General features: G+C 44.7%; 2 protein-coding genes across 3 annotated transcripts in view; both read left to right on the plus strand.

Annotated features, from left to right (window-relative positions):
• The window catches only part of LOC102440644 (UDP-glucuronosyltransferase 1-1), a 61,737-nt gene that overhangs the window by 16,605 nt on the left and 23,065 nt on the right, over positions 1-22,067 (plus strand). Inside the window, exon 1 of one of the 2 annotated variants that reach the window (XM_023762652.1) lies at positions 2,810-3,713. The exons of the other annotated variant lie outside the window; for it this stretch is intronic. Within the exon in view, the coding sequence (XP_023618420.1) occupies positions 2,859-3,713 (855 nt within the window). The 5' untranslated portion in view covers positions 2,810-2,858. Of the gene's footprint in view, positions 1-2,809; positions 3,714-22,067 lie in introns of those variants that run through there. 2 annotated transcript variants of the gene reach the window in all.
• LOC111828057 (UDP-glucuronosyltransferase 1-6-like) lies at positions 11,152-12,036 on the plus strand. The gene has a single exon (XM_023763074.1). It carries the CDS (start codon positions 11,152-11,154, stop codon positions 12,034-12,036), a length of 885 nt encoding a protein of 294 aa, XP_023618842.1.

Raw genomic sequence — 22,067 nt, forward strand, 5'->3', positions numbered from 1 at the left:
GTTTGACGGGGGACCTCAAGCCACACCCCCCCACCCTGGGCTGGGGGACCTGAGGCTGCACCCCCATCTGGCAGGGCTTGATGGGGGACCTCAGGCCACACCCCCCACTCTGGTGCCAGGCTTGGGGATCTCAGGCCATGCCCCCCTCCCCAGCACCGGGCCAGTGGACCTGAGGGTGCGCCGTGGGACCTGAGGCTGCAGCCCCCACCTGGCAACACTTGATGGGGGCCCTGAGGCTGCAACTCCCACCTGGTGGCTTGATGTTAGACCCGAGGCTGCACCCCTGCCCGGTTCTAGGCCAGGGAACCTGAGGCTGCACTCCCTGCCCAGCAGGGCTTGATGGCGGTGGGGCCAGCCAGGTCTGAATCTCGCCCAATGGGGGTGGGGCTGGCCAGGTCTGGGTCTGGTGCGATTTCGAGGTGCACATGGGTGGGCAGGGACTTGACTCTGGTTCCCATGGCATGCTACAGACTCTGACAGGAGGAAGATTTTCATATAAATTTTACTAATTTTCTTTCATCTCTGACACTTCTAGTATAGAGAAAGGGCAAATAACAATATTAAAATAAATCCTCTAATTAATTCCCTTTTAATGTGCACAAATTTTGTGCACCGGGCCACTAGTATATTTATATTATTGAATTTCATTTGCTAAGATTTTGTTTAGCATATTTGCATATATGCTCACGAAGAGTATTGGTCTGTAGTTTTATCTTCTTGCAATCTCTTTATCTAGTTTTGGTATGTGGTAATGCTGGTCTCATAGACCCATTCTATTGTCATAGCATGAATTAGGATGCTCCTTATTGCTTCTACTGGAATATATTGTTCTGCATACTAGAATATATTCTGAAATCATAATATGTATTATTTCTTCCTCTATTATTTGTAAGCATTTATCAGCTAAACCACTGCTGGGAACCGGTCCATCCTTTGCTGCTTGACACAGTCGCTGCAGGAAAGAAACATCTGCACAGCATATGTTTCAAGGGACCTGGCATATATGGCATACTGTTCTTAATATGTTTGCTCCCCTTCTTGGCGCTATGTGTTTTAACCAAGGTCACCTCTCTGAGAAAGGTTGTTTCCCCAGGTGGGGATTTTCCCCTGGAGTTAGGGATTAACAGGACTAAGGAAGGAAATAAATCAGTAAAACTCCTTAACTAAGGCAGGTAGTTAATCACTTTAACTACAAATAATCACCCTTGAGCTACATAATCTTTACTCCCTGGAATGAAGATAAGAAATTGATAGGATTAAAATCAACTGGTATAAATACAGATGTAACAAGACAACAGAAGACAGAACCTAGAGACAGAACCTAGCAAGAAAACATGGCAAGAGAACCTGACTAGAACCTGGTGACAGAACCTGACTGGAGATCCGGGCTAGAACATGGCTGGAGAACCTAGCGAGAGAACATGGACACAGAACCTGGGTGGAGAACCTGGAGAACCTGGAGAACCTGGCTGGAGAACCTAGTGAGAGAACATGGCAACAGAACCTGGCTGGAGATCCTAATCAGTACTTGGCCAGAGATCGTGGCTAGAGATCCTGGCTAGGCTACTGATCAACTGAATGCTGCCTCCGTGTCATTCCTTCATCGCCGACTCCGTCCACACCTTTGGGGACCCCAGGACCTGCTGGGGTTGGACCCCAGCAAACCACCTGGGATTGAAATTTTATTTCTGGGAAAATTTGAATTACAAATTAAATTTTAATTTAAAAATATATATGTTATTTCCGTTCAGCTTATTCATTTATTCTTGATTAAAATTTAGAACTTAAGGAGAAGGGGTCAATGGAGGATAGAAAGGGGGACATCTGTAATACTTTCAACAATAAAGATAAATAATAACAGAATTTGCCCTAACCGGTTTGGCTCAGTGGATAGAGCATCGGCCTGCGGACTCAAGGGTCCCAGGTTTGATTCTGGTCAAGGGCATGTACCTGGCTGCGGGCACATCCCCAGTAGGAGTACAGGAGGCAGCTGATTGATGTTTCTCGCTCTTCGATGTTTCTAACTCTCTATCCCTCTCCCTTCCTCTCTGTAAAAAATCAATAAAATATATTTTAAAAAAATAACAGAATTTGTCCCTTTGATCTGAGCTATAGAATATATTGGCATAAATTTCTCCATGATATTCCCTTATTTTTCTTTTAATAGCTTTAGAATCTGTAATGAGGCCATCTCTCCCATTTCTGATGTTGGTAATTTTTTTTTCCTCTTTGGTAGTCTGAGGATAAAATCCAATTTTTCCTTTGGGACAAATTCCAAAAATACCAGCTTTATTGGAATTTACTTTCTTCATTATCTTTCTGAGTAATCAAGGTCCAAAGATCATTGCTTAATATTTCTCTTTGTAAACTGGCATAGGGCATGATCTCTGCCCAGGCAAAGATCAAGATTATTCTTCTCTGGAAGTGTGCCAGAAGGCACCTCAGTAAATGCTTTCATTCATTATATTCTGTTGAGTAAATCATTGGCAATCAGTTGTGTGTGTGCTTTTTTAAAAAATATATTTTATTGATTTTTTACAGAGTGGAAGGGAGAGGGATAGAGAGTTAGAAACATCAATGAGAGAGAAACATTGATCAGCTGTGTCCTGCACACCCCCCACTGGGGATGTGCCCGCAACCAAGGTACATGCCCTTGAACGGAATCGAACCCGGGACCCTTCAGTTCGCAGGCCGACGCTCTATCCACTGAACCAAACCGGTTAGGGCTGCCTGTGTGCTTTTGTGAATATATTAACACACACCACACCCTCCTTGGGGCAGGTTTTGTGCCTGTACTTCTTCCGTCGACTGTATCACACAAGCTTGACAGCTGGGCTGCTCCAGGCTGCTGCTATCCAATGGCTCCTGCGGTGTTGACTGGCCTCCTTCCTCTATGTGTGTGTCTCCTGCTGGCACCTGGCTTTGCCCAGGCAGGCAAGCTGCTGGTCATCCCCATGGATGGGAGCCACTGGTTTACCATGCGATCCGTTGTGGAGAAACTCAGCCACAGAGGGCATGAGGTGGTCGTGGTCAGGCCAGAGGCAAGTTTTCGTGTGGGACAATCATCCAATTATACTGTAAAGACTTATTCCACGTCTTACACTCTGGAGGATATGAGGAATCAGTTCCGGATTTTTGCTGACTCTCAATGGAAAACTCGGGCACAGTATTTACATTCTATGCTAATGAGTTCATCTAACAGTGTTTTTGAATACTTTTTTTCAAATTGTAGAAGTTTATTTAACGACAAAGAATTAGTAAAATACATAGAAGATAGTTCTTTTGACGCGGTGTTTCTAGACCCTTTTGACATGTGTGGCTTTATTGTAGCCAAATATTTTTCACTCCCATCTGTGCTCTTCACCAGAGTATTACTTTGCCATTATCTTGAAGAAGGTGCACAGTGCCCCAGCCCTCTTTCTTATGTTCCGAGAGGTCTCTTTTCGTTATCGGATACCATGACCTTCAGGCAGAGAGTGTGGAATCACATTATCCACTTGGAGGAACGTTTATTTTGTGGCTATTTTCTCAAAACTGCTTTAGAAGTTGCCTCTGAGATTCTCCAGACAACTGTCACAGCATATGACCTATACAGCCAACCATCCATTTGGTTGTTACAAAATGACTTTGTTTTGGACTATCCAAGACCTGTGATGCCCAACATGATCTTCACTGGGGGCATCAACTGCTACTCGGGAAAGCCATTGTCACAGGTGAGTTACCTCTAGCTTCCCATGCTCAGAATAGTGTGGCTTGGACAGGAAAGAAAACAAAGTTTACTTACTGCACCATGATTTGTAATTTATATTAGTTACATTTACAATTCCTTTCTGGTGCAATGAATCATTTTATGTCAATTCTTTTAATTGTGTGTTAGCAAATTTTATAACACCGTCCCCTTTGATACTTATGTGCATTCAATTGAGTTAATTGTATATAATTTCCAGGATGTGTTTTTTAATACTGTTTTGGAAAAAATACTGAAAAAACCCCCTTAGGAAAATGCTCTGAACAGTTTTGTATGATCTTATCCAAATTTTCTGAAGTTATTTTAGATATATGCATATAGCTAATGTAAATCCTCACACTCATTTTAGGAAAATGAAATCTAGTATCAGAGTGGACATATTGTTCTTTACCTTTTTTATTATTAAGGTATTACAAATGTGTCCTTATTCCCCTATTGTTTCCTCCCCCCAAGTCCTGCCCTCACCCTCACCACCTATTGTCTGCGTCCATCGCTTATGCTTATATGTATGCATACAAGTCCTTTGGTTAATCTCTCCCTCTTACCCCCACCCTCCCCTACCTTCCCTCTGAGGTTTGAGCATCTGATCGATGCTTCTCTATCTCTAAATCTGTTTTTGTTCATCGGTTTATATTGCTCATTATAATCCACAAATGAGTGAGATCATGTGATATTTATCTTTCTCTGGCTGTCTTTACCTTTTTTCTTGCCTATAAATCATGGACTTTTTTTTTTTTAAATATATTTTTATTGATTTTTCACAGAGAGGAAGGGAGAGAGATAGAGAGAGTTAGAAACATCGATGCGAGAGAAACATCGATCAGCTGCCTCCTGCACATCCCCCACTGGGGATGTGCCCGCAACCCCGGTACATGCCCTTGACCGGAATCGAACCTGGGACCTCTCAGTCCGCAGGCTGACGCTCTATCCACTGAGCCAAACCGGTTTCGGCTAAATCATGGACCTTTTAACAGCCATTATATACAAATGTGTAACATTCTTTTTAAGAGTTGCATAAGATTCTTTACTTTGGATGCCCTGTTGTTTATTCAAGTAAGCAATATTGATTGATGGTTATGCTTTTTTTCTTACTTTTTCCTTTTATAAGTAAGACTGTACTAAACATTTAAAAAAAAGTTCTTTACATTCACACATTTCCATAATCTTGCTCTTACTGTTGTAGGCCAAGAGTCCTTAGGAGTAGTGTTGCTAGGTCTAATGCTATGCACATATTACACATGCAACAAATGGCCTTCAAATGGCCTTGAACAACCTTACACTTTGGTCAACAGTATATGAAAGTTCTAGTTTTTTCCATACCATCTCCAGCTTCAGATGTGTTCCAACTTTTAAATTTTTTGGTAAAAAAATTCTACATAGCTGCTTCCATTTTCATAGATATAGTGGTCATTTGCATTTCCTCTTCTGTGAATTATGTATTCAGATTTTTTTTGTATTTGTATTCACATTCTTTAGCCATGTTTTTGAGGGCTATTTGTCTTTTTAATAGCAAATTATTACAAGTTCCTTTAGTATTAGGAACATTAACGCTTAGCTCTTTATGTATGTTGCAAACATTTTTTCCTGGGCTCTTCTTCCTCTTTTGTCATACAGGATGTTCATTTTGGAGTAGTCAATCTGGTTAACTTTTCCTTTAATGGTTTCTGGATATCAATTGTTTAAGTCTTTCCAAATCTGGGATATATAAATGTATTTTCCATACTGTGTCTTAATGTTTTTAATTCCTCTAATGTGAATAGTTACTTTTTTTTTTTTAACAAGGAGAACCTTACACAGAAGTATACAGATCTAACTTTATTATTTTTCTAAATGGATTGTCCATTGTCCTAACATAGTTTTATAAAATATTCCACTCTGCATCTGTTGAATTGAAAGGCATCTTTATTATATTTTGAATTTCCATATTTATTTGCATCTGCTTTTGAACTCTCAGTTTAGAGAGAAGAGAACGGTCTGTGAGGAATCCTGTGACAAGTGACTAAGAGGACTTTTAGGAATAAGAAGGTCCATTGTTTGGTTTTGAGTTTTTTTTTCTCTGTGCTGCGTTGAGACATCTCCTACCTTAGGGGCCCTTGATTTTCATAAAAGTTTTGCTACATGAAACAGCCTGGCCTTTGCATATTCCAGCACAATTATTTCCAATCATCACAATATTTACATTAACCACTAGTGGCCTGGTGCATGAAATTCATACACATTAAAAGAGAATTAATGAGAAGAAATATTTTAATATTGCTATTTGCCCTTTCTCTATAATAGAAGTGTCAGAGATGAAAGAAAATTAGTAAAATGTATATAAAATCTTCCTCCTGTCTGAGTCTGGCGCGCACCACGGGACCTAGAGTCAAATACCTGCCCACCACCCTCACGCGTTTCGAAAACACAGGAGACCCAGACCCGGCCGGCCCCACCCCCTTGGGTGAGACCTAGACTCAACTGGCCCCACCCCCGTCAAGCCCCTCTGGGTCGGGGGCACAGCCTCAGGTCCCCCGGCCCAGCGCTGGGGCGCAGGGCACGGCCTGAGGTCCCCCGTCAAGCCCCACTGGGCGGGGGTGTGTGGCCTGAGGTCCCCCGTCAAGCCCTGTGGGTGGGGGGCACGGCCTGAGGTCTCCCAGCCAGGAGCCAGGCCTGGGGCACGGCCTTAGGTCCCCCCTCAAGCCCAGGCCTGCCCCTCCTCCCCCACAGGGTCATACCAGTGCTGAATGGGGATGCACACAGGCAGTGGGAAGTTAGTGCTGGGGGCGAAAGTCCCCGTCCCTGGCCCTGCCCACAGACTGGTCGTGACTGGGACACCGTAATGGACAAATTAGCATATTATCTCTTCATTATATAGAAGATAGGATCAGGCTCTTAAAAAAAAAACACACATCAATTGGTTGCCCCCTGCACACCACACCCCCTTCTGGATTGAGCCCAAAATTGAGGAATGTGCCCTGACGGGGAATCGAAACAGCAACTCTTCAGTGCGCACGATAATGCCCAACTGACTGAGCCATGTGGGCCGGGGCAGACATTCTTTTTTTAAAAAAATGAGCTATAAGTCATATCATAACTTTCATCCTTTATAAGCATACAATGCTGTGGTCTTTAGTATATTCATGAACACAAGCAACCATCACCATTCTCTAACTCCAGGGCGTTTTCCCCACTCCAAAATGAAATCCCATGCCCACTAGCAGTCACTCCCTCTGACAATCTCAAATCTACTTTCTGTCTCTGTGTATTTGCCTGTTCTGGATATTTCACACAAATGGAATCAGGTGATATATATGGTCCTTTGTGACCGACTTCTTTCACTTAGTGTTCACAGTCTATCTTTTTGTAGCTTGTATAAGCCTTTCATTCTTTTTTATGGCTGAGTAATATTCCATGGCTAAATTATAGTTTATCTGTTCATCAGTCCACACACATTAGGTTGTTTTTACTCTTCGGCTGTGAAGAATATGCTGCTGTGAACATTCTTGCACAACGAACTCAACATTCTGACTTTAGGACCCTGGTGCCTAACCTGTACACTTGACTGTCTCCCTCTGTGCACTGGAGACTTTTCAGGAAATGTCCCGCCTGTGGAATTGGCCGAGGTTGTTTGACTTACATCAATGGCCTCTAATCACTCAGTGGACATGGCATTTGTTGGTTTTGCAGTGTTACAGAATAACGTACAGTTGACCCTTTTTGTTGTTGTTGTTGTTTAACATCAAAGGTTCGTCACTGAACAAATATCTATTGAGAGCCTTCTGTGTGCATGGCTTGCAGTCCAATGGGGAGACACACATTAGTCAGTTACAAATTATGAAACATAACGTTGGCTGTCCAGATGCATTGTTTTTAGAAAGAGCCTGCTGGGCTGTGCTTGCCCTGGAGGAGCAGACCTGCATTGTGCTCCCTTTGTGACCATCTGGGAGTCTTATTGTCATTTAGATGGACCCAAACCAGAATGCTGCCACCTTCTTGCCCTGATCACTCCCTTGAAGGCTGCAATGAAAGTTTGCTTCTTGTGACTGCCATTCTGGTAGGCGTGAGGTGACACCTCATTGTAGTTTAATTTGGCTGCAATGAATTTGCATCTTGACTGTGTTCTTGGGCCCAGCTTTGTGCTTGGGTGATCCTTTCTATCTTGTTCCTCAGGCTTTTCCTCCCTTCCCTATCCCAGCACGCCTCCTGTGCCAACAGGCATGGGTTAGGAGAGGACTTTGCATGCCAGTTCAGCTGTGCGTGACTAGCTGTGGGCGAGTCTGTTCTAGCCACACTGGAAACCGCCTCTCCCTTGGACAGCCTGGTTCCCTCGCCCTCTTGGACCTCCCTCAGCAATGTGCCAAATCAGGCAGGACAAACATGACCCTCTCCCTAGGTCTCGGTTGAAAAACCTGAAGATCAGGAGATGGGTCCCACCCCAGGCAGGTGGAAGAGCTGGAAGGAGACCTGGCTTTCCGACTCCTACCTCAGGCTCTCACTGCATGCTGTTTAGACTTATACTTCTCAGATTTTAATTTCCTAAAGGCAAGGGGCAGACTCCACGCTCATAGTGTCATTGACCAGCTTTTCTAAAAAAAAAAAAAAAAAAAAGCACATGGTTCTTTAAATGTTCTATTTCTTGGGTGAATCCTCACAACTAAAAAAACAAAAGAGAAATTGAAATGTGAGACTAAAACAAACAGGCAAATCAAAAGCAAGTTTATTCATTATTCAGCAAACTTGGATCGAGTGCCTGTTGTATGCTGGCACTGTTCTGGACACTGGGCATACAGCATCCTTAAAGTGCTCTTGTTCTAGGTGGGGGAGGCGCACAGTAAATAAGTAACAGGTTAGGTGATGGCGAAAGGCGTGAAGCGAAATGAGGAGGGAAATGGGGCTTCAGAGCGATGGGCTGGGCCCTGTGATAATGGGGTCATCAGAGAAGCTTTCTTTGAGATAACACTGAGTGAATCTGGAATGAAGGGAAGGAGCGGCATGTGGATTTGCAGGGAAGAGTCAACACTGTGGTTTTTATCACTGTCTGGAACTGAGGTTGTCCAACTGCAGCCCACAGGCGGAATCTCACCCGCTTTCTGTTCTCATGAACAAGAGTGATGGGGACACAGCCGTGTCCATTTGTTTAATGTTGCCTATGGTTGTTCTCCTGGTACAACAGCAGAACTAAATCATTGCCAAGGAGAACAGATGGCCCACAACATCCAAACTATGTACTATTTATGGCTTTAAGGAAAAGTAATTGTCCACCCCTAATCTAGAACAGTGATTCTCAAAGGGTGTTTTGGAAACCTTGAAGATCCCCGAGACCCTTTCAGGGGTCTGCAAGGTCAAGCTGTTTCCTTAATAGTACTAAGACTATTAAGTTTTAGTTTGCTTGGTCCTGGGGAGTTTTCCAAAGACTTCACAACGTGCAAAACCGCAGCAGAGCAAGTGCACATGCTGACAGGAGAGTCCCTCTCCTCCAGTCAGACATTAAAGGGACTTGCAAAAAAGGTAAAGCGACGTCACTCTTTTGACTACTTTTTTTGTTTGTTTTGGGAAATTTACAGTTACTTTCTCAGAAAAGATGTCAACTTGTAATGGGTTTAATCTTGTTATCTCAAATTCATGAGGAAGTACTTTTTAAATGTGTCAGTTTCAATTTCTGAAACAGTTTATTTGAATACATGTTACCCACATAAACAAACGTTTCTGGGGTCTTCACGCATTGAGAGTAAAAAGGAGTCCTGAGGCCAAAAGGTTGAGAAAGGCTGATCTAGAAGTAGCCAATTCTATTTTTTCTTCTGAAGCTGCAAGTTACCCAAAGATGTCATTTTGTAGGCAACAAGCCTCCGTTTCTCATCGGTAGAACGATGGTCAGCCAGGGCTTTGTATTGCATGAGATGAAGGGTGAGTGATAGGGTTGAATTGTGTTCCCCCAAAAAGTTTTATTGAAGTCCTAACGCCTAATACCTTACAATGTGACCTTATTTGGAAATACAGTCTTTGCAGCTGTAATTAGTTAAATTGAATGAGGTCGTTAGGGTGGGTGGGCCTTAGTCCAACATGACTGGTGTCTTTATATGAAGGGGAAATTTGGACACAGACAGGGACACAGGCAGAAATGGCCTGATGTTCTACAAACTCAGGAACAACAAAGATGGCCTGCAAACCACCAGGAGCCGGAGCAAGGCTGGAACAGATCCCCTACCCAGGCCTCAGAAGGAACCAGTCCTGCTGACACCTTGACCTCAGACTGCCAGCCTGCAGACTATGGGAATAAAGCTCTGTTTTTCAGGCCACCACAGTGTGGTGCTTTGTTACAGTGGCCCTAAGAAATGAAGACAATGGGAAATTGTTTTAGAAACCAAATATGTCGGGGAGCCCTGTGCTGGAGCCACCTTCTTCCAACTGCTGGTGGACCAGTCGCCTCCATCAAGTGCCCTGTCACCTGACACCTTCCCACCATTTCATATTTCTACATTTTCTTCTCTTCTTCATTTCTGCCTCCTCTTCTGTCCCCTTCACTCCTCCTATGGTTATTGTATTCACAGTGCAGGTCATGCAGGGTCGCTTTTTGACCCCGAGAGTGTCCGACCAAACCCAGATGGAGCCCTTCCAAGGGAACTGCACTCAGCTCATTCTCACCACCCCTCAGGGGAGGGACTGATGCAACCCCCAGCTGGCAGGTGCAGCAATGCAGGGGAAGGGTGGTGAGGTCGCACAGCTTGGTAGGGGCAGGCTGGCTCCAGCATTTGTGCTCTTAACCGCAAAGTGAGATGTGTGGTGTCAGAGCACATATGTTAGGATTAGATTCTATCTTCTGCTATAACAAAACTCCCCAATAACAGTGGTATAGCTGGGAGCAGGGGGCGGTGGGACGTTCTATTAGGCTTCTCTGTGCCTTCCTTTAATCCGGCCACGGCTGTGGTAACCAGGATTTGGAGTGAGCAGTTCCATTGTGTTGTTCAAATCATGAATTTACATCTGTTCATGCTTCCTTTCCACTGTGAGGAGAGTTGACAAGTAAGCAGAGCAGCATGGACAGCTATTCATCTGTGAACATGGTCATCACTGATGCTGTGGAGTCCTGGTGCTCAGGAGAGAAGGCGGGGCTGCGGTGGGCCTCCTGGGGCCTGTCCAGGTTGTCCTCCAACCGGAGAGACAGGTTGGTGCAGACAAAGAGAAGAACTAAACCCAGAAGCTTAGGCAAGAGCTAAGAAGCATGGTTGGCTCAAGTTACCTGTGTTCTTAGAAATAGTTAAATATTAATGTAGGTTTTGCTTATCAGAGGCCAAAATTCAGAGCACAGAGAGGTAGGCCAGGTCTGTGAAGAGGGGAAGGTAGTCAGTGTAGGGAAAATAGCCTGGAGCCCTCGGGGTCAGGCAGCGTAACCCATTTACTCTTGCTGCTACCTGCACTCCACAGGGATGGCCTGCCTCCCCCGTGCGGTCCGGGGCATTTCTGCAGGGGTTTTCCTCTTAGGGCTTTGGGGTGTGACTCTCAGTGACAAGCTGCTGGTGGTCCCCCAGGATGGAAGCCACTGGCTCAGTATGAAGGGCATAATTGAGGTGCTTAGTGACAGGGGCCATGACATCGTGGTGCTGGTGCCAGAAGTCAATTTGCTTCTGGAAGAGTCCAAACACTACACCAGGAAAATCTATGCGGTGCCCTATGACCAGGAAGAGCTACAGAGACGCTTCCGTACCTTTGGGAACCGGCACTTCGCTGAGAGATCGCTCCTGACTGCTCCCCTGGTGGAGTACAGGAATAACATGGTCGTCGTTGACCTGTGCTTCATCAACTGCCAGAGCCTCCTGAGGGACTCGGCCACTCTGAGCTTCCTCCAGGAGAGCAAGTTCGACGCCCTGTTCACAGACCCGGCCATGCCCTGCGGGGTGATCCTGGCCGAGTTCCTGGGCCTGCCCTCCGTGTACCTCTTCAGGGGCTTCCCGTTTGCCCTGGAGCATACGTTCAGCCGAAGCCCGAACCCCGTGTCCTATATCCCCAGGTGCTACACCCAGTTCTCAGACAGGATGACTTTCTCCCAGCGGGTGGCCAACTTCCTTGTTAATCATTTGGAGAACCTCGTATTTCACTTTCTATTTTCAAAGTACGAAGACCTCGCATCAGACCTCCTCAAGAGACAGGTACACTTACCCACCTTATATCAGAAGGGCTCCATTTGGCTCTTGAGATATGACTTTGTGTTCGAGTATCCCAGACCAGTCTTGCCCAACATGGTCTTCATTGGAGGGACCAACTGTAGGAAGAAAGGGGTCCTGTCTCAGGTGGGTGGCTTTATTTCTTTGTGATTGCCCCGTTTCTTCACTCTCTGCTTCCCTCACTGGTCTGGCTCCTCCTCTGATTGTCACCTGGGAGGGCCACCTGACGGAAGGGATGCCAGGCTAGGAGGAGGGGGTGGAGGAGACCTGAGGCTGAGGGTTTGAATGATGCAGAGACTTTGAATGAGATAACACTCATGCCTGGCAACAGCGGCAGTTATCTTTAACTGGGTAACCTGGGGACAGTCATGGAAGGAGCCTTAAAATTTTCCAAGCCAAATCCTGCACTTACCTGTTGAAGAAACAGGTGAAGCCTTGACCAAGAGACACAGCTAAGAGGGTAGTCCAGGTCAAAACCCATTCTCCCAACTCTGTGCCATGCTTTTTCCCTGGTCCCTAAACCAGGGGTTAACAAACTATAGTTGGTGAACCAAATGGACTTCAGCCCACAGGCCTGTTGCTATATGGTCCAGAGCTAAGAATGGTTTTTATATTTTAAAAAGGACGTTAAAAACAATCAGAACTATGAGACAGAGGGGTACGTGGCACACTCAGTCTAGTTACTATCTAACCCTTTACAGAGAGAGCGTGTTGACCTCTGACCTAAGGCAAGGGTTTGTAGATTCCCTCTGACAGATGAGGAAAGAGGGCTTTGAAAAATAAAAACTTGTGAGTTTGTTTTTAAAAAAATATTATTTGAATTTTTACACCTTTGAAAAGCTTCAGATCACGTAAACTTTCAGACCAGAATTCTCTTTTTCAATGCATTGTTTTTTCATCAGAAAGAAAGCCTCAAAGAGGTCCCAAAGGCCCTTACCAACCTTCTTTAATATCTGCCAATATCTCTGTTGATACGGTCAACAGTAGCTGCAGGGGTGAAGAGCATAATTGGACAAACTCCAGGAAGCACAGGGCATAGAAACCTCGTATGTCAATAACATTTAATTAAGAAGTTAATAAGCAAAAGTGTAAAAAGAACCATTCGCTATAAGAAGGAAGGAAAAATATCATTTTTGATACCTTGGTACCAACCATATATTTTTGCAAAAAAAAAAAAAGTTCTATTTACTCACATTGAAAAAAACAGGCTGTCGTGAGTGTGCTTTTTGGGCCTTGAAGCTTTGCCTGTGCTTGGCTTTCATCTGTGTCTCAGTTAGCAGTCCCTGCGTGTCACCACAGAGAGAATTCTGTGTCAACTTGTATGTGTAATTATTAGAAATTAAGTTGCAGTGATCAAAATCAGTTTCACTGGTCAAACAATTAAACCATTTCAACACTATGAAAAAGTGTGCACTTTGGAATAATGAGAATGGGAGTCATGTAGACATGGCGGGGGCACAACGTCGTGAAGGGACGAAATGCCACTGAATTGTTCACATTAACATAATTTGTTTTGTTATATGGCCTCATCCAATAAATATTTTAAAAAAGAAGATACATCATCAAACAGAAAAAATTAATGCCTGATTTATAGCTAAAAAAAACCCACAAAAACCTCGACACTCCTTAGTAGGCAAATATCATGATCAGGCAATACATAAACAACAGAAGTGGCCAATAAAAGTTTGAAAACACATTTAACTTCAGAAATAATCCGAGAACTTCAAATTAATAAACGATGAAATTCGAGTTCACATATCAAGTCAGCAAGCCTGTTGTATAGGTAACTATTGGCCTGACTTCAAATGCATACTCATATCTCTTTCAAATATGTGCAAAGCCTTTAGGGAACCAGTGCTTAGCAAACAATCCTTGCATAACACGGAGTCACAATCAAGGGTGCCTATCCTCAGGGCAGCCTGTGTGCTCCCAGCCTCGCCTGTGTGGGAGAGCATGAGATCTCTTCCCACTTATGCCCAGGTTAGTGTGACTCTGACCACAGCCCCACCAGCCTCCTCTGCCCAAGGAGGGACTCAGCCACCTCCAGGGCTCCTGGGCGTTTCTGCCCAAGATGTCTTGGGGAAGCCCCTGAGGCACCCAGCAGGTGGTTCCCGCTGGGAGACCCTCAGAAGCGAGGCCCTGGGCAGCCCTGGATGTTCTGAAGCCACTTATCCCACCCAGGACCTCCTCACCAGCCTCATGCACCTTATCATCTGCCCCCTAAGCAGTTCTACTTGTGCCACATTCTCTGCCTCCAGGAGCTCCAGGCCAGGCCAGATCCTGGGACACTCAATACAGGCTGAGACTTTCTGTGAAGTGATAAAAACAATGTGGTTTTCTTGCAGCATTCTTTGGGAAGCATCTTCCCAGAAAACTATATCCAAATTTCTCAGTACTAGCTCTTTTGTTCCCAAGTTTTCTCCTCTTGTGTTCTGGAATCATCTAGATCAGGGGTGGGGAACCTTTTTTCTGCTAAGGGCCATTTGAATATTTATAACATAATTCGAGGGCCATACAAAATTATCAACTTAAAAATCAGCCTGCTTTATTTGGTCAAACATTTAATTCACTCACTGATAATGTCTTGGCAGGGCCAGACCAAAGATTTCTCGGGCCTTATACAGCCCGCGATTGGAAGTTCCCTGCCCCTAATCTAAATAGTGGTCCTGAAATGGGGGCGAATTTTGACCCTTAAGGGATAATGTCTGGAGACATTTTTGGTGTCACAATTGGGGGTGACACTGTCAACTAACTAGTAGGTAAAGTCCAGGGATGCTGTTAAAAATCCTACAAAGCACAAGAAATACCCACCCACTTATTCCCAACCAAGAATTACCGGGCCAAAATGTCAATAGTGCTGAAATTGAGCAATGCTGGTCTGAACAAATTCCAAGTGAGTATCAGTAACTTCTACCCAGCAGGGCCCGGAGCTGGGTGGGGAGGGGGCAGCAAGCATCCTTTGCCCACCCCTGAGCTAACCTCTGCCCGCTACAGGGGGCTCTGCAAGCAATAAGCACTCAGGCTGCAACTTCAACATTTACTGGTTGAGCTGAGGATTGAATTCTAAGCAAGTAAGGGGAACCAAACCCTAAAATGCCGAGTCATTCTTAATAGACACTTTTAGAAAATACATGACTTAGGCCAATGTCTACAATTCCTAGAATGGTTTGCTTCTCTTTCCAAACCCGTGTTTACCTTTATGACTGGATATCTTGGAGATGAACAAACCTGTGGAACATTTTGACAGCACTATTTCTGTCAGTGAGTAGCTAAATGCTAGAATGAGTCAAGGTTTAAAAAACAATATTCAACACGAGTCTCTGAGAAGCTAGAAACTTGGTTGGATAATAATTTAGACAATTTGAGAAGAATGTAATTAAGTGGTTTATTTTATATTGAGAGGTAATTCACATACCACACAGTGCATTTAAAGTTTACAATTCAATGATTTTTAATATTATTCAGAGCTGTGCAACCATCACCACAATCGGCTTTAGAACATTTTCAATCACCCACAAAAACACACACCTGTAATTATCAGTTACTCCCCATTTCCTCCTCTCCTCAGCTTCTGGCAACTACTAATCAACTTTCTGTCTCCATGGATTTGCCTATTCTGATCATTTCATACAAAGTGAATCATATAATAATGTAATTGACTTTTTTCACTTAGCATAATGTTTTTCATAAGGTTCATTCATGTTATAACATTATTTTTTATTGCTGAATGATATTTTGTTCCATTAGCATAATAACTTCATGTAGCTACTCATTCGTTGATGAACATTTTAGTTATTTCCAGTCCCCAGTGCCCCTGCAGCTTTGATTCAGGTCCTTGCCTCTCACAAACAAGCTCCAGGTAGGACTCCCTGGGTCCAGGCTGACCCCTCTAAACCATTCTCTACTTCTTCACAAGAGGAACATTTTAAGAACACAAAGCCAAACATAGCACGCCATCCTAGGTGGCTGCCCCAGTCTTTAGGAGAAAGCTCAGGTCTGTGGAATTGCGACCCCCTCAAAAAAGAGAAGTTGAAGTCCTAAGCCCCAGCATCTCAGAATGTGAGCATCACCCCAGCTGGTGAGGCTCAGTGGTTGAGCGTTGACTTATGAACCAGGAGGTCATGGTTTGATTCCCTGTCAGGGCATATGCCTGGGTTGTGGGTTTGATCTCCAGTGTGGGGTGTGCCGGAGGCAGCCAATCCATGATTCTCTCTCATCATTGATGTTTCTATCTCTCTCTCCCTCTCCCTTCCTCTCTGAAATCAATAAAAAAAATATATATTTTAAAAAAAGAAAAGAATGTGAGCTTCTTTGGAAACAATCTTGGCAGAGACCATCAAGTTAACATGAGGTCATTAGGGTGGCCCCTGATCTAATATTACTGGTGTCCTTATAAAAAGGGAAATTTGGATACAGACATATACAGAAGGAAGACAATGTACAGGGAGAAGATGGACACGCAATTGGAGTGATACATCTGTAAGCCAAGGAAGACCAAGGATTGCAGGCAAACCCCAGGAGCTGGGAGAGGCAAAGAAAGATCCTCCCTAGAGCCTTCAGAGGGAGCATGGCTCTGATTTGGTTCTGCCCTCCAGAGTGTGAGACAATACGATAATACATTTCTCTTGTTCTAAGTTCCCCAGTTTGGGCTCTTGGTTTCAGCAGTCCTGGGAAGGGAATGTACCCGTTTTCTTCCGCCTCCTGCTTCCTGCTCTTGCACACTCTGCAAGTTTCCTGGGTCATTTAGTTCTCTTACCACTCAGAATGCTTCCTGCCATTCCCATGCCTCTGTGCAGGAGTAGGTGGGAAACACCAAAGCATTTGAGAATGAGTTTTAGGGGCATGATGTGGCATCAACTGTGACTTAGTGTCATGCAAAGAGCCATTAAAATGGGTGTTGGGAAAGGCAGAATCACTCATGCAGTCTTTGGGCCCCATTCGCCTCATAAGATCCAGAGACAGAGAAGCATTGATCAGACCATCAAACCTCAGAAGGTAAGCAGGGGAGGGTGGCGGAAAGGGGGAGAGATCAACCAAAGGACTTGTATGCATACATATAAGCATAACCAATGAACACAGGGATGAGAGCATGAGTGGGGGGTCGGGGGACCATGGGGGGATAAGGACACATGCGTAATACCTTAATCAATAAAGAATAATAATAAAAAAAGAATGGGCCTGGGCTTGCAAGTCTTTCCCACCACAAGCCTGTGCCGCCTTATCACCTTGTGTGGGAATGTCTTTTTGTTTCAGGCTCAAAGAATGCTCCTCTTTCTTTTCTTTTTTTGAAGCGTGTGGGTCCATGGCATTTGGCCAACCCACTGTTATATTTGTACTCCAAGGGGAGGGGACAGGGTTTTTCTACTGCTGCACAGTAGGAATGCATGTGGGTGAACTGCTCTGTGTCCGCTGTCATAGGGACCTGCTGGCCACGGGTGATCACTATTGGGATTGATTCACTCTGTCTCTTCCCCATGTAACTAAAGCATGCTGGGTGACTATGGTGTGTTCTTGGCAACTCCAATAGCAAGATGCAATGGGCAGAGGTGTTGGGCCTTCTGTCACTGATGGCTGGCATAGTGATGATCTTCACTATCTGCCAGGAAGTTGGAGTCCCCTATCGGAGTTGGTATCTGGTACCCTGTAATCTGCTTTGACAGTTTGGAGCTGTGAGCAGAGTCACCAAGGAAACATACCATGGCATGGAGGATAGGTATAGGCTTCTCAGCCCTACAGTCCCAGGGTGGTGCTTGCTCCCTGGGGTGATAGGCTGACTGAGGTGCTGGCCACCCTCTGGCCACATGGAGACAAATGAGTTGTAGATAATCTCCTTGTTAACAGGGAGCAAGCGCCACCTTGAGGCTTTAGGTGTAATGGGTAAGGACAGACATACCAGAGGTGGCTGCTAAGAAGAGCAAGGAAACTCTACCCAGGCCTTGTCATCTGTTGTCTCCTTCTCTTTCTGCCTATTTTTGTTTTCTCTCTAGTGCCTTCAGACAGCTGTAAAAAGTTTTTTTTTTGTAAGAATTTATAATCATTACCGGTGAGAGCATTGGTCTGATAGGAACTACTCCTGTATTACCAGAAGACAAAAATGCTTCTAGGTGAATTAAAAATTTTTTTTTCTCCTGTTAAAAATCCCAATGAGATTTTGTTTGGCCTTGCATTAAATCTATTGCTTAATTTGGGATAAAATCAAGAGTGTTACAATGTTAAGTCTTCCCTTCCAGGACATCCGTGCCGCTTTATTTATTTGATCTAGATTTATTTCTATCTCCAATTGGAGCAGAGAAAACACCACCACTATGACCAATTCCCTAGGTAAACCCATCTTCTTACTTGGCTTATAACATCTTGTCAGGTTGAGTTATAACCACAAGGCAGATGACCACAGTGATGAAAGCTAGAGAGGTGGCCCTGGTATATATACTCTCCTACACGTGTCCAGTGCAGTTACAGCTGTACAAGGAACAGGGACTACCAGGAACAGTTATTAACAGAATGAAGAGGAGTCAACTCTGGTGACTTGCTGCTTCTGCCACTGATATGGTGGTGACAAGAATCCTTAATGGTAGCTTCTCTTGTTAATGATAATAACAGCAGCTGCAGCACCAATAACAAACTTGAAGTTGTACTTTCCTAGCTATTGGCTCCATTTGCCCTCACGCTTTTAATGTAGGACATGAGCAGCCTCAAGCCTACACACTCAAGAGATTTTGAATGGCTTTTTGTAGGAGTGAATGGAGGACAGAAATGATAGGATTTAGCCTGTGAGTAGGAGACAGAAACGGAGTCTTGGGGAAAAAATAGAGTTATGTCTTGGACGGAAAGAGGATCTGCAAAAGAGAGTAGAGAACTTGCTGTTGGAGAGGAGGAGGGAACCAGGATCCTGGACACACAGCCTATAAGGAAGGGTTAAACCAAACACTGCCTGCACAGTGGCGGCTGGTGTTCCATGGGAAGTGTCTTGGTGTGCACACATTTGTCCAATGGTAGAATCTGTTATCACCGTGAATCGTTCATGGGGTCATTTCCTTCCAAAGGGAAGCCTCAGCCTTGCTAGTCATGGTGGCCTGGGCCTGCAGGTTGGTATGGCAGAAGCCAAGGATGCCGAAGAGCACACTCAGTGAGGAAGTGGGACGTCACAAGGAGCCCACCCACATCATCAACAGGGTGAACAGGGCAAGGAGATGACAGCTGAGCACAGATGGGAGTCACTTTCTGGAGTAGGCCTGGCCTCATGGGCATGTGACTCATGAGGCTGCTCAGGGCTCCACCCTCAGAAGGAGTGCACAAATTATGCAGCTCATCCTGTTCTGGAAGAATCTGTTCTTATGAGGACTTAGGAGTATAAATGACCTTGGAGAGAAGCCTGAACATAAACCACAGGATATATTAAAGGGAGGCCCTGATTAAGGTACACCCTAGTCCCGAAGCAGAGTAGCAGAAGACTGGAACTTTTAGCATGCAAGAGAAGAGTAATTCAGATAGAGACTGGTCTGAGGCCAGGTGACAGCTCCCTCCTGTTTTGTGGTGAGCAGGCCCTAGGGGGCCGGTGCTCTCTGACCCCACTGTGTCATTGCCCATAATGGCAACTCTTATCCCATGGAGTAGGTATAGGCATCTCAACAATCCCTGCGTTGTTTTCATCATGTCTCGAGTTCAGGGTTTCTCCAGTTATTTCCACATTTGACAGCTGCTTCAAGACTCTTCCCTGAACATTGCATGAGGTGTTTCCTTGTGCAAAAGAGGAACAGAACCAGAGAGCCAGCGTCCCCACTCCTGTTAGAGAAAGCCGTCTTAGCAATGTTATATGTATTTTTCTGAATGTGCTCAATATTGCCCACACGGGAGGAAAGAGTTTTAAGAGTTATCAAATACGGTCACATCCAGCAGAGAGGTTTTGGTTGTGGACTAGCATTGGTGACTTCTTGGAGTTCAGTCACAGCCCCGTAAAACATGGTTCACAGAGGAGTGGGTGGGGAAGAGAATGAATGGGCATCCACAGCCTCGTTTTGGGAATGGAATGAAAAACAAGAGCGTGAACTAAACAGTTCCTCTGAGAGAGCAGTGGACTCAGATGAATTTCTCGAAAGTCAGGGAGATCAATCTCTCCCTAGGGAAAGCAAAAGGGTAAAAGGCTAGTGGTGAAGGACAGGGGCAGGTTCATTCTGTAATGATTAATGTAAGTAGTGCACCCTGCCCTCCAGTGATGTGCCAGTCTGTGAATTGGCTTCATGATATGATAAGATAAAGAAAACAAGTATATAAGACACACTGTGATCTGGGGAGTCAGCTGCTTTTGCATCTACTGAGATGGCTACAGGACTCCAGCTTCCCCCACCACTGCTCATGGGATTGCTGCTCTTCCTGTGTGTTGGGCCCTGGACTGAGGGCGGGAAGGTACTGGTGGTCCCCATGGAGGGCAGCCACTGGCTCAGCATGCGGGAGGTCGTGAAGGAGCTCCATGCCAGAGGCCACCAAGCAGTAGTCCTCTCACCAGAGGCAACTTTGCATGTCAAGGAGGAGGACTATTTCACCCTGAAAACCTATGCCATTCCATTCACCCAGGAGGAATTCCAGTATCTCATGCTGGGCCATATTGACCTGGTTTTTGAAAGAGCACATTTTCTAAAAACATTCTTGAATTCTATTGTAATTTTGAAAAATGTGTCTTCGGTCTATCAAAAGTCTTGTGAGGAGCTGGTGCATAACCAGGACCTGATCAGGCATCTGAATGCCAGTGCCTTCGACGTGGTTTTAACAGATCCTGTCTACCCCTGTGGGGCAGTGCTGGCTCAGTACCTGTCACTTCCTGCTGTGTTTTTTTTGCGTGCCATTCCATGTGACTTCGATTCGGAGGGCACACAGTGCCCAAATCCTTCCTCATATATTCCTAGGTTGTTAACAAGGAATTCGGACCACATGACATTCCTGCAAAGGGTCAAGAACATGCTCTACCCTCTGGCCCTGAAGTACATTTGCCATGTTTCTTTGTCTCCTTATGCACGGCTGGCCACTGAGCTTCTGCAGAGAGAGATGTCACTGGTGGATGTTTTTGGCTATGCATCCGTGTGGCTGTTCAGAGGAGACTTCGTGTTGGACTACCCCAGGCCGATCATGCCCAACATGGTCTTCATTGGGGGCATAAACTGTGCCAACAGGAAGCCATTATCTCAGGTCTGTATTAGTGCTTATATCCACTCAGTGTGCCAGGCAGAACACATTTTATTTTTTAAAACTAATTCCAAGTGCTTACTTATCTACCAATCTTTCTGTTAATTTCTACCTCTTGTTCTCTAACAGTCTTGATGAGATAAATTGTTCAAGTGTCTCAAGTAGTGTGGTTAAGGTTTGCAATGGTCATAAAAAAAAATGAGAGAGAGGGGTAAAGTTCTATAATAGGATTTACAATGGTGTGATTCAATCAAGATTGTTCTTTTGTTATGGTATCATCTTCAGGGTTGTGCAATTTTCTTCAGCTGTGTAGGACCAAAGAAATTGAGTTTCGAACTTATTTATCAGGGAGTTTTTGCTTGTGGGTGTTCAGTGGAAGGATAAAGGAACTAGCAAATTGCATTTATTTACATGATCATTTATAGTGGTCCTGTTTCAGAAGAGACTGAGGAGAAATATAATGCAAGCCACGTGTATCATTTAAAGTTTTTAGTAGGCATGTTTTAAAAAAGCAAAAATATTATTTTTAATATACTTTATTCAACCAAATATATCCAAAATATTTGTCTTTCAACATATTCTCAATATAAAATTATTAATGAGATATTTTACTCTTTTCTGTCCAACACTAAGTTTTCAAAATTTGGTATGTATTTTATACTTACAGCATATTTCAATTTGGATTAGCCACATTTCAAATATTCAATAGTTATGTGTTACCAATGGCTACTATATCAGGCTAGGGGCCCAGTGCACAAATTCATGCACCTTGAAAGGAACTGTGGCCGCGAGGTTGTTGTGGGCACATGGGCGGGTCTTAGCCCATCCTCCGTTCCCCCACCTGCCCCCTCCTGCCACAGCCCCTGGTCCCCTGTCTGCAGGCAGCCCTGTTCCTGCCGCCGCCACTCCCACATACTGATGGTGCCAGCCCCACTCGCACCTGCTGATAGTGAGGAGCAATGGGGGCCGGTGCCAGCAGCGGGTGCTAGTGGTGCCTGCTGCCC

This window comes from Myotis lucifugus, unplaced genomic scaffold (assembly GCF_000147115.1).
Source record: "Myotis lucifugus unplaced genomic scaffold, Myoluc2.0 scaffold_3, whole genome shotgun sequence".
NCBI lineage: Eukaryota > Metazoa > Chordata > Mammalia > Chiroptera > Vespertilionidae > Myotis > Myotis lucifugus.

Bases quoted from the DNA above. Each gene is read 5' to 3' on its own strand.
- LOC111828057 (XM_023763074.1), top strand. From the start codon at position 11,152: ATGGCCTGCCTCCCCCGTGCGGTCCGGGGCATTTCTGCAGGGGTTTTC.